At 43.9% G+C, this 13250-nt stretch overlaps 1 protein-coding gene across 3 annotated transcripts in view; it reads right to left on the minus strand.

Annotated features, from left to right (window-relative positions):
* Positions 1-13250, minus strand: part of LOC146348013 (interferon-induced protein 44-like) — a 46023-nt gene that overhangs the window by 8386 nt on the left and 24387 nt on the right. For all 3 annotated transcript variants that reach the window (XM_084852122.1, XM_084852121.1, XM_084852120.1), the window contains exons 5-7: positions 3213-3362; positions 1535-1706; positions 501-601 (exon numbers count right to left, since the gene is read on the minus strand). In XM_084852122.1, the coding sequence (XP_084708248.1) occupies positions 501-601; positions 1535-1706; positions 3213-3362 (423 nt within the window). The remainder of the gene's footprint in view (positions 1-500; positions 602-1534; positions 1707-3212; positions 3363-13250) is intronic.

Here is a 13250-nt window from a genome sequence, read left to right on the forward strand (position 1 = left end):
AAAAATAAATAAATGCAGGCGTTTCGTGGAGTGGAAGTGAGGCTCTGATCTGAGGATCCAGAATCACAACTAGCTGGGCAATCTTGTGCATGATGATGATGAAATAAGTCCCACTGCTTTCAGTGGGATTTAAACTCTAGTAAATGTGCATAGGAGTGCAGCTGAAATGCTGAAAACAACCTACAAATGAGGCCTTAATTATCTGTTCGGCTTATCCATTTATTCTAGTAGGTAGCCTTTAAGGGCATGACTCTGAGAAGCATTCCTTCCCTAGGGCAGCAAAAATGAATGAAGAAGTCAGCTTGCTCAATGCAGACTTACAGTATAAGACAGCTTCCTGTAACCTGGTGTCCTCCAGATATTTTGGACTTCAACTCCAGGTCAGGAATGCTGGGAGTTGTAGTCCAAAATATCTGGACAGTGCCAGGGTGAGGAAGTCCATTGTAAGAGTGATATTGCCTCGTTCTCACTTCATATTCAGAATGATAACTAATGTTTACCTGCTTTACAACAGCTTTGCTTTTGTACACATCTGAAACATTTTCTGCGAGAGCAGAGCACAGTTCATCCACTTTAGTTAGTATTACGAGCAGTGGCACCTCTGTAGGAAGACAAGAGTTATAAAAACCACAAACGTGGATTATGTGAGCTGTGAGGAGACATCACAATTGTTTCTTAGCAATAATTTAAAGAAATCACTGTCATTAATTCCATTCATTCATTCATTACATTTCTATACCACCCAATACCCAAAGCTCTCTGGGTGGTTTATGAAGATTAAAAACCATTAAAATATAGTCGTGCAAAACATGATTTGTCTAGTCTCTTGAGCTGCGAAAAGATATCACAATGATTTCTTAGCAATAATTTAAACCAATCTCTTTTAAACTATTTTTTAAAAAGTGAATTTGAAATAATCATGTTCGCTAGAGCATCGCACTGTTCTTTTAGGTAGAGAATCTAGGGCAGGGATGGGAAACTGGCAGTCCTCCAGATGTTGTTGGACTCCAACTGCCATTAGCTCCGGCCAGCATGGCTAATGGTCAGGCATGATAGGAGCTGTTGTCCAAAAGCATCTACAGGGCCACTCCCCATCCCTGATGTAGGGACTCTATATTAGAATTAGATTTGAATCTAGCTTGGATACAGGATCTCATGGTCTTACCTCTGAATTGTCCTTCTACTTGTTCCAAGTTAAATGCTCAGAACTCTGTGCAGTGGACCCTGTCTGGTAAAGCAGGTGAAAGAATGGACCCTGAAAAAGAGTGTCTAGACCACAGGTATGCTCTATCTTTCATGGTATCTAATCATCTCCTTTGGAGCAGGCTGTCCACTTGAAGTGAGATGCCCCTTTCAGGATGCCAAGCTAAGTTCATCAAGCTCCTGTCAGCTCACAATAAGGCCTGGCACCCTCACATACCAAGGAGCCATCAGTTTGGGGACCACTGCCTCATGCTAGAGGCAGCATTTCAAGAGGATATCAGCACATGAAATACAAGTTTCAGGATGCACAACAAACACATAAAGAACTGACCCAATCTTTTAGTTTCTTTCCGAATTTTTCTGAACTTTTCTTCCAGCTTTTCAGGGAGGATCTCAACCTTGGACCCATCAATAATAAGCACAGCACAGTGAATCTGGTCTTTCAAAGATGGGCTCCTGATGTAGCCTGAAGAGTCTGAGTGCATAACAGCATATGGATTGAACTGAAAATGAAGAAGGTAGTGCCAGTAATAATTATTGTTTATTTTTTATTACATTTCTATACCGCCCCATAGTGGAAGCTCTCTGGGTGATTGAGAGCAGCTAAGACAGAAACAGATTCCTATAAGGAAGCCCTTGAAATGTACCTACAACCTACAATCTAAACATGTATCAGAAATGCATGAAATCCATGAAGACACAGAACATAACTGTGTCCTAGGTAGACACAACCTCCTTGTGTGAAACACATTGCTAGCCCATCCATGAAGCAGAGCAAGGCGCCCGTATCAGGTGGTGGAGCTGGGGAACTGGCAAATTGCCCACCACATGCTCTCCTGCCAACGGGACTCTCTGGAGCAGTTGCCCACCCTCTATTTCCCCTTCAAGAACCCTGTGTCCAGAAGAAGTGGCCAGACTCCAGCTTATAACTACACATAGACACCTTAAAGTGAAACAATTGCATATGCTTTTCCTGTTTGCTCCTGCCTCCACTTCCCGTGTTGAACTTTAGATTTTAACATCCTTGGGGTGGGGACCTGTCTTGTTATACTCTATAGACCACCATGAATATTCATGGCACTATATAAAAAAAATCAATTTAGTGCCCCAGCATGGTATGGAGATCTAAATCAGCAGTGATTTTTTCATACTAGACCAATCTAGCACTGTAAGACAGGTGATGTTCCTCAAAGTCACTTCCCACGGGCTTCTTCTGGCAGGACCTGCTGGTGGCACTGCAGCCATTTCTGCCAATGCCACCTTTTTAAGTAAAGCAAGAGCAATTGCTTCAACAATATTCAACTCACTTCAGTTTCAATGAGTATGAAAAATAGTATTTTATGGGTCAAAAACATTTACATGGTGGATAATAATGGAGCAATATATTACACATACATCAAAATGCTAAAGAGTGCAAAACCACAGCAAGAGATAGAATTCAGACATCCAATCAGTAGCAGGCCAACAATTACAAATTCAGTCTTGTGTAGGCTGATCAACATAGTAACCTTTTCTGTGAACAACTTCCCACATAGTTCCAATGTTTACCAGGTGATAGAGAGCCATAAGAAAAGAACAGTTTGGATGGCATGGAGGAATATTTCTGATGCCACATGCAGAGTGTCGTGGACCTGCCCTCATGCAATTGTGTTTCTGAGCGGCTGTCATGCCAGAGATATGCATGGGCCAAGCTCCTCCTCTGATCTTGTCTGATCTCAGAAACTAAGCAAGGTCAGCTCTGGTTAGTACTTGGATGGGACACTGCCTGGGAATCAGGCTTCCTACATTGAGCAGCAGGTTGGACTCGATGGTCTTGTAGGCCCCTTCCAACCTTATGATTCTATTCTATATAGCAAACTACAGGGTGCAGCAGGTGTGTGAATGATAGGGCCATTGCATTTGTGAAGTCTGCATCAAGTGCAGTATGTAAGCTAGAAATGTAAAACAGAGATTCCAAAATGAACATCTTTTTACCTGAATGAGCCAGAGAGTTAGGTGATGCCTCCTACCTGGTACCTATCTGGAATGTGGCCTTGTAATAGGTTGGGCAGCTCATCAATGTTCAGACCAGCTCCTTCCTTCTCTTCTAATCCCATGGTGTCACAGAAAATGATGGGCAGTGGCTTTCCCTCTCCAGTTTCAACTTCATATGTCCTATACTATTGTTTTAAAAAGGCAAATAAAGCAGGATTAAAATACATTCCTATCCACCTCACTTTCTCTTTTACATTTGTGAAGAACAAATAGCTGTTCTAATAAAAATTACAATGTCTTGGGCCTTTTGAAACTGTGTAAAATCACCTAAGTTCCATTTTAAGAGTAGCAGGCTAGTAAGGAAGTTGAATACATTTCAATGGAAGGTAAAGTGCTGGTTACCAATGATCTATTTTAAAATACGGCCACAAAGCTACAAGAAATGTTCTTGAACATTTCCACAGCAACATCCTGATCTACGTGTTTGCTAATGGTTGGTGAGCTTTGACTCCCCTTGCAAATTCTATGCCGATTCTTTCCTAGGAAGGCTTCTTAATCATTTTAACCTTTATTGAACTTTCCAGCTACTGACCTGGAAGAAAATTTGAACTGAAATGTTTGTGATTTGGTCAATTACAGAGCAATCCTATGTAGGAGGGAGAGAAAAGTGGATGATCCAGCACTTCCAAAGCCCTTCTGGCTCACTCTGCATTTTTTTTTTTTTTTTTTTTAGTACTCTGGTGGTTTTTAAACACCACACACATCCACATGCAACTGATTTCAATGCACTGTTCATGAGCGGAAGCCTTCCATCCATGGGAATCGGAATCCAATTCATTCACCACAAATCTTCTGGCGAGAGGAATATATTTAATGATCATTTTAATTGCTAATCCAGCAATTTTAAATTTGATTTTTAAAAAATCCTGATGTAAATGCCATCCAGTTTCAACGACTTGTTACTATTTTTATTTGCCAACTGATTTTTATAACTGCACCCTTCATCTAAGTAAACTGTTTTTCCTATGTGAACTAATTTTCAGATGCACACCATGCAAAAAATGTAGACATCTCTCTAATATCTTCTGCAATGAAAAAAGATGCAAAAAAAATCTGTTTAAACTTCTTTTCACCTTCCTGGTGGAGTAAAATAACTTCTTGTAAACTTGCTTGTGGAGAAAAACAATCATCAGTTACATGTAAATAGTTTGGAAGACCAGAGAGCATGGGAGAATGGAACCTTGGTAGTTACTGAGGTTTTTTTTCTGTGTTGGTGAGAGGATGGCATCCCACAATGTGTTAGCTCCCCCTGTCTCCCAGGAAAAGCAGGGACCCACATGACTGAGTTTTAAACACTCTATAAGTCCAAAGCTCCTCCTAGCCAGTTCTGTTTGTGGCTAAAACTCAGAAATTGAGGAAGAAAAGTCTATTTGTATCATTGGTAAGGAAGAACCACAGAAGAACAGATAGCTTGTTAGTAAATACCTAGAAAGCAATCTGAGAAAGCAAACTTTGAGGATCCTTAGGAGAAGGTTAGGCCAGCCAAGTGCAGACACGAGTGGCCTGATTACCTATGCAAATAGACTTGGTGGTGTTGCAGGATGTGGTTGGGATGCCTTCCGCACACCAACCCAGAAGGAGCCTTCTCAGTAAGTACCAATGTTCTGTTCTCCAGGTTGATGTGAGGAAGGCATCCCACTATGGGACATGCTAAAGCTAAAACCCTTATTTGGGTGGGAAAAATATGAGACTGAGTCTATTGTACTGCTACTACCTGCTGGAGGACTCTGCTGCCAAAGGAGGCATCTGCTAAGGCAGATGTGTCTATTCTGTAATGCTGTATGAGGGAAAGAGGACTTGTCCAGGTGGCCACCTTGCAGATTTCTGCCAGGGGAGCATTAGTGCTTAAGGCGGCTGATGTGGCTGCTGTCCTAGGGGAGTGAGCTGTGACTCCTAATGGCTTCGGGAGGCCTCATAGCCTGAAAAAATAGATGCTTTTAACCATCTTGTTAAAGTAGAACTGGTAACCTTCTTGCTCATAGGAATAGGGTGAAAGGAAACAAACAGTGTCAGAATTTTGAAAGGACTCTTATTTATTTCATTTCATTTTATTTCTATACCATCTAATAGCCGAAGCTCTCTGGGCAGTTTACAGAAATTAAAACCAAACAGCACACAATAAAACAATATAGAACATATAGAACATTAAAACCACAGTATAACAATACAACCAGATTAAAACCTAGCTGTGGTGCAGGGATTTAAAATACAGATTTAAAACAGCAAAGATAAAATTCTAGAAAGCTGAAATGCTAAAATGCCTGGAAAAATAAAAAGGTCTTCACCTGGTGCTGGAAAGAATAGTGTAGGTGGCAGGAGAACCTCACTAGAGAGCTCATTCCACAGCCGGGGTGCTACAGAAGAAAAAGCTCTCCTTCCAGTAGCCACCCGCCTCACTTCCTTTGGCAGGGGCTCCCAGAGAAGGGATGCTGAGGATGATCTTAAGATCTGGGCAGGCACATATGGGAGGAGGCGATCCTTCAGATAACCTGGCCCCAAGCCAATAAGGGCTTTGAATGTTAATACCAGCACTTTGAATCGGGCCCAGAATTGAGAGCCAGCGTAGTGTAGTGGTGAGAGTGACGGACTGGGAGCCGGGAGATCCGGGTTCTAGTCCCCACTCGGCCATGGAAGCTCACTGGGTGGCTTTGGGCCAGTCACAGACTCTCAGCCCAACCCACCTCACAGGGTTGTGTTGTGAGGATACAACGGAGAGGAGGAGTATAATGTGAGCTGCCTTGGGTTCCTTGCAAGAGGAAAAAAGGCGGGGTATAAATGCAATAATAAAATAATAATAATAAATATAAATGTTAGACAGCATGGGGGATAAAATAGAGCCCTGTGGAACCCCATGGCACAATTGCCATGACACAGAGCAATAATCCTCCAGCACCACCTTCTGGAATCGGCCATCCAAGCAGGAGTGGAACCACTGTAGTGCAGTGCCTCCAACTCCCGACCCAGACAACCTATCCAGAAGGATACCATGGTCGATGGTATCGAAAGCCACTGAGAGGTCCAGAAGAATCAACAGGGTCGCATTCTCCCTGTCCCTCTCCCGGCAGAGGTCATCCCACAGGGCGACCAAGGTAGTTTCGATTCCAAAATCAAGCCTGAAGCCAGATTGAAATGGATCTAGATAATCCGTTTCATTCAAGAACTGTCCTGCAACTACCCACTCAAGCACCTTGCCCAGGAAGGGGATGTTGGCCACTGGCCTATAATTGTTAACATCCTCTGGGTCCAGGTTAGGCTTTTTCAGGAGTGGTCTGGTTACCACCTCTTTTAAAGCAGCAGGCACCACTCCCTCTCTCAAGGAGGAATTTACAACCTCTGTCCTTCTGAGGTTAACTTTAATAGCTCTGCCAACATCCAGCTTGTGCCAGACCTTCTCCTGTGGATGAGAAGGGTTAGGGCAGAATGAGGGCAAAATAAGCACCTGTGACCTATGGAATAGCAAGCTGATCTTAGGGATGAAGGTCGGGTCTGTTCAAAGGACAAGAGAATCTCTACGGAAGGTGATGAGGCTTTTTCTGATAGAGTTATCCACCATCTCAGAGATTCTGTGAGCAGATGTGATGGCAACAAGGAAAAGAACTTTTTGTGACAAAATTTGTAACAGGGTAGATCTAACTGGCTCAAAGAGAGGTTTAGTCAATGCAGCAAGTACAACTTGTAGGCTCCAGGAAGGAAACTTATGGACTGTGGGAGGACTCTTGAGAGCTACTCTTTAGAAGAATCCTTTGATGTGAGTGTGTGAACTTAGGGGCTGCCTACCCGGCTTGGAAAGGACTGAGGACAGGGCTGACATTTGTCTACGCAGGGTGGCTAGCTTCAAGCCCATCTGGAGGCCTTCCTGGAGAAAGGCTAGGAGTTCCTTGATGCCCGCCACCCGTGGATTGAGTTTTTCCCTTTCACCTGATCTGCAGAAAGCCTTCCAGGTTGTTTAATAGATTCTGGTGGTGGAATCCTTGCAGGATGCCAGCAGGGTGCATATGACATCCTCGGAATAGCCCAGGATAAGTAGATGGAGCAGCCAGGCAGCTAGTTTGAGCCAACTTGGGTCTGGGTGGAGTATCAGTTCCTGAGACAAGAGGTCTGACTTCTGGGGCAGGAACCATGGTCCTTGCACTGCTATGGTGAGGATCTCAGAGAACCAGGGTCATCACAGCCAGAAGGGGGCTACTAGGACTATGGCGGTTTGTTCCTTTCTGATTTTCTGTGGAACTCTGGCTAACAGGGGGATTGGAGGGAAAGCATAGAGCCTTAGCCAGTTGATGTACAATGCATCTATTCATTTGGCTCCGTAAGACTGGAATCTGGAGAGAAATATTGGCAGCTTGTGGTTGTATCTCGATGCCAAAGCAGTGTATGATTTCTTGGAAGACTGCTGGATATAGGTTCAATTCCCCCAGTTCTTAGATAGTCCACTGTATGGTTCTGAGTCCCTTTGATGTGTTGGACTGATATGGAGGCTAAGTTTAGCTCAGCCCATAGCAGCATGCTCTGGGTCTCCACATGAAGGGACGGGATTTAGTACCTCCTTCATGCATTATGTGCACCTTTGCCACTATACTGTCTGTTCTGACTAGGACATGAGAATGTAGCAGGTGGTGTGAGAAGCATTTCAGACCTAGGTGGACTGCTCTGTGCTGCAGCCAGTTGATGTGGTAGTGTTTTTCCTCTGTGTTCCATTTCCCTCGGGCCAGGAGGGAGTTGCAGTGGGCACCCCATCCTTCGAGGCTGGCATCTGTTGTCAGTGTGATCCTATCTGGCTACTCAAAGGGGCTGCCTACCTGTAGATTTTGGAGGTGTTGCCACCATCTGAGGGAATCTCTGACATGCTGAGGGAGATGTACAGGGAGGTGATCCCTCTTTGCTATTTGAGCTTAGAAGGGCATCAGGAACCACTGAAGGGGGGCAAGAGAGTAGTCTGGCCAATGGGAGGATGCCAAGACATGAGATCATCAAACACAGAAGATGTGTTGCGGCCATTAAGTTGATTATTCTTTGATGATAAATTGCCTTCAAATGGTCCTGACGCTTGATTATTTTCTCCAAGATAAGAATATGGTGGGATGACTCTCATGACTGGAATACAGCAACTGAAGGATATAACTTGTTCAAAAAGAACAGGAGGAACAGAAAGGGAGGTGGGGTTGCACTGTATGTGAAAAATACATATCTCTGCACAGAAATACAGGAGAATGAGCTTGGTAGCCCCATCAAGAGCATCTGGATCAAAATAAATGGAGCAAAGAATAAAAGGAACCTGATGGCTGGAGTCTGCTACCGGCCACCCAATCAAGGAGAAGACGAGGATGAAACTTTTGAAAAGCAAATAGACAATCTTTTAAGGAAGCATGACGTAGTAGTAATGGGGGACTTCAATTTCCCTGATATTTGTTGGGAGACAAATTCTGCAAAACATGGCCCCTCCAGGAAATTCTTGACTTGTGTGGCGGATAACTTCCTCCTACAGAAAGTAGAGGAAGGAACTAGAGGATCGGCTATCCTTGACTTGATTCTAACCAACAGAGATGACTTAGTGGAGAAAGTAGCAGTTGCAGGAACTCTGGGGGAAAGCGACCATGTTGTACTTGAGTTCTTGGTTCTAAGGGAAGCAAAAGCTGAGTGTAGTCAAATGCGTACCCTGGATTTTAGGAAAGCTGATTTTAATAAACTCAGAACAATTATCAGTAAGGTCCCATGGCAAACGACGCTAACAAGAAAATAAGTCCAAGATGGGTGGGAGCTTTTAAAAAAGGAAACTCTCAAGGCACAATTTCAAACAATTCCAACAAGAAGAAAAGGTGGAAGACAACAGAAGAAGCCAATGTGGCTTCACAAACAGCTTAGAGATGACCTGAAAACAAAAAAGGACACATATAGGAAGTGGAAAGAAGGCCAAGTAACAAAGGAAGAGTACAGGCAGGTAGCACAGAATTGCACGGATGGTGTCAGGAAGGCTAAAGCTGAGAATGAGCTGAGGTTAGCGAGGGATGCTAAAAACAACACAAAGGCTTTCTTCAGCTACGTGCATAGTAAAAGACAGAGGAAAGAAATGGTTGTTCAGCTATTAAATAAGGATGGCAAAACGATAACAGATGACAAAGAAAAGGCAGAGGTGCTCAATTCCTACTTTGGCTCAGTCTTCTCCCAAAAGAGGGTCTATGACCCCCTTGGCAAAGGCGAAGTACAGGCTGAAGGGGCAGGATTGCAGCTTGAGATTGATAGGCATATGGTCAAGGAACACCTAATTACTTTGAATGAGTTCAAATCGCCAGGGCCGGATGAACTGCACCGCAGAGTAATAAAGGAACTGGCAGAAGAACCTAATTACTTTGAATGAGTTCAAATCGCCAGGGCCGGATGAACTGCACCGCAGAGTAATAAAGGAACTGGCAGAAGAACTCTCAGAACCACTGTCTATTCTCTTTGAGAAATCATGGAGGACGGGGGAAGTGCCAGATGACTGGAGGAGGGCTAATGTTGTCCCTATCTTCAAAAAGGGTAAAAAGGAGGAACCTGGGAACTACAGACCAGTCAGTCTGACATCAATCCCTGGGAAAATTCTGGAGCAGATTATAAAGCAAGCCATCTGTAAGCACCTTGGAAACAATGCAGTGATTACTCGAAGCCAACATGGATTTGTCAAGAACAAGTCCTGCCAGATGAATCTGATCTCATTTTTTGATCAAGTCACCTCCCTTGTGGACCATGGGAATGCTGTAGACATCATATACCTTGACTTCAGCAAAGCTTTCGACAAAGTCATGATATCCTGATGAGCAAACTAGTTCAAAGTGGGCTAGATGAAACAACGATCCGGTGGATCCACAGTTGGCTACAGAATCGGACTCAAAGAGTGCTTATCAATGGGACCTTCTCAAACTGGGGAGAGGTAACGAGTGGGGCACCGCAGGGCTCAGTCCTGGGCCCAGTGCTTTTCAACATTTTTATTAATGACTTGGAGGAGGAGGTGCAGGGAATGCTGATCAAATTTGCAGATGATACAAAATTCGGCGGGATAGCTAATACTTTGGAAGACAGAAACAAAATTCAAAGTGATTTCGATAGACTGGAGCGCTGGGCAGAAAACAACAGAATGACATTTAATAGGGATAAATGCTGAGTTCTGCACCTAGAAAAAAGAAACCAAATGCACAGTTACAAGATGGGGGATACGTGGCTCAACAACACTACAAGCGAGAAGGATCTTGGAATTGTTGTCAATCACAAGCTAAATATGAGCCAACAATGTGATGTGGCTGCAAAAAAGGCAAATACCATTTTGGGCTGCATTAATAGAAGCATAGCTTCCAAATCCCGGGAAGTACTAGTTCCCCTCTACTCAGCACTGGTTAGGCCTCCTCTGGAGTACTGTGTCCAGTTCTGGGCACCACACTTTAAGAAGGATGCAGACAAACTGGAGAGGGTTCAGAGGAGGGCAACAAAGATGATCAGGGGACTGGAAATAAAGCCCTATGAAGAGAGACTGCAAGAACTGGGCATGTTTAGCCTTGAGAAGACTGAGGGGAGATATGATAGCACTCTTCAAGTACTTGAAAGGTTGTCACAGACAGGAAGGTCAGGATCTCTTCTCGATCATCCCAGAGTGCAGGACACGGAATGGGCTCAAGTTACAGGAAGCCAGATTCTGGCTGAACATCAGGAAAAACTTCCTGACTGTTAGAGCAATACGACAATGGAACCGATTACCTAGGGAGGTAGTGGGCTCTCCCACACTGGTGGCGTTCAAGACAAGGCTGGACAGCCATCTGTCAGGGATGGTCTGACTTGGATTCCTGCATTGAGCAGGGGGTTGGACTCGATTGCCTTGTAGGCCCCTTCCAACCCCACTATTCTATGATTCTATAAAGCCCTTGGAGGTGTCGATTAGTGCTTCTAGATGAAGGAGGACCTGGGTGGGTGTTAGGTGGCTCTTCTTTCTGTTTATGATGAAGCCGTGTCATTCTAGGCATTCAACAGCTGTCTGCAATCCTGCGAGGATTTGCAACTGGAAATGGATTGAATAAGAAAGTTGTTCAAATATTGGAAAATATGCATGCCTTTAGCCGGAGGTGAGCTATTAGTGACACCATGATCTTGGTAAAGATGTGGGATGCCAAAGATGGCCAAATGGCATTGCTCTATACTGGTAATGATGATTCTGGTAGGTGAATCATAGGAATTTTCTGTGAAGTGGCGAGATGACAACATGAAGCTATGCCTCTATGAGGTCTATTGATGTCAAATATGCCATTTTGTGAAGGGTTTCCTTGATGATTTGGAGTGTCTCCATACAGAATTGTCAGTATCTAACAAACTTATTCAGGTGTTTGAAGGCCAGTATAGGTCTCCAGCCTTTGCCCTTTTGGCAACCACAAAGAAGATGGAATAAATCCCTTCATATTTTTCATGAGATGGTACCAGTTCTGTCACTCCTATTTGAAGTATATGCTGCATTGCAGTAGATATGATGTGATTCTTGGCACTGGATTGCAATGTGGGGGACGGGATAAACTGAGGAGGGGGTTGTTTCTAAAACTCTATGAGATAACCACAGGAGATGGTTGTCAGGACCCAATGATCTTCTGTGGGTTGTTCCCAAGCTAGGAAATGGTGGAGTCTCCTTCCTATGACAGGTTCCCTAGCATCAGAACTGTTGTTGTCTGGACCTGGAGGTCTGGAAAGCAGAAGATGGTTTGGCAGAGGAGATGGCAGTTCTGGGCTGGAAGCAGGATCTGGATCATACTGGTTTCGGGAACCTGTAGCTTTTGGAGTGAAAGGAATTTTGGTTAGTGCACCAGAATGGGCAAAAGGACTCATAAGACCAGGCAAGCGTTTTTTTATCTTCTCGTCGAGAGAAGGAAGGCATAACGTTTTTAATCCTTAGTTTCTATGAGCATAACTTTTAAGGCCCTTTCCCCAAAAACATGTGCTCCTGTGAAGGGTACACCAGCAAGATTTCCCCTTGAGGGAACATCAACGTTCAAGTGCATGAGCCAAATAGAATGTCTGGCTATATTAGTAGCTGTCATGGAGTGTGCTGAAAACTGGAGCGCATTTTGTGTGGCATCAGACAGGAAGGCAAAAGATTTAGAGAGTCTGATCAGTCCTCTGTATAAAGTGGCCTGATCTAATTCCTTATTATTATGTCTTCCAGCCATAAGAAAGAAGCTCTTGAGAAATAAAATGATACTGCTGAAGCTTCACATGCCTTTTTTAAAGCTGAATCAGACCTCCTTTCTCCATGGTCTTTTGGAGGAATATGACCATCTTTTGGCATTACAGTGCCTGAGAGCACGGCCACCACAGGGGGATCTACTAAGGTGACTTTAGTTCTTCCATCACATCATGTGGAACAGTGTAAGATCTCTGCTGTACTGGCTCTTGTTTTTCCCTGGAGGGGAGATTTCCACTCTTCCTTCATTAGTTTATTAAAGGGATTAGAAAAAGGAACCTCTCTGGTGGTCAGCGTGGGTTCCAGAAACATTGCCACCCCTCCAGATAATGATTGTTGTTTCTCAGGTTGTGCCAGGTCGCTACCTAGGGAGGCAATTGCTTTAGACAATAAAGGTAAATAGTCCTCTTCGTTAAAGACCTTCTATTTTGTACTTTTATACTGTAGTTTTAAGCTTTCATATTTTATATTGTTTTATGCTGTACTTGCGGTTTTAATTTTTGTGAGCCGCCCAGAGAGCTTCAGCTATTGGGTGGTATAGAAATGAAGTAAATAATTAATAAACAAACAAACAAACAAACAAACAGAGACAGACAAGAATCAATTGCATGAGGGATGCTCTAACCTCTATGCCTCACCATCCACCGTCACCCCATTCTGAAGGGGACTCCTGAAGTGAAATTATGGAGGAATCACTGTCAGACTGGGGCTCAGCCAAGTGCTCTTGGGTCTGTTTGCAACCTGTGGCTGTGGAACATGGGTCTGGACAGTCATCTCCAGAGCCTGCTGATGAGTGCAAGCTCTGGGGTCAGGCTAGGCCGTTTTG

This window comes from Heloderma suspectum, chromosome 4 (assembly GCF_057233095.1).
Source record: "Heloderma suspectum isolate Gila_16-S chromosome 4, 16-S_ref, whole genome shotgun sequence".
NCBI lineage: Eukaryota > Metazoa > Chordata > Lepidosauria > Squamata > Helodermatidae > Heloderma > Heloderma suspectum.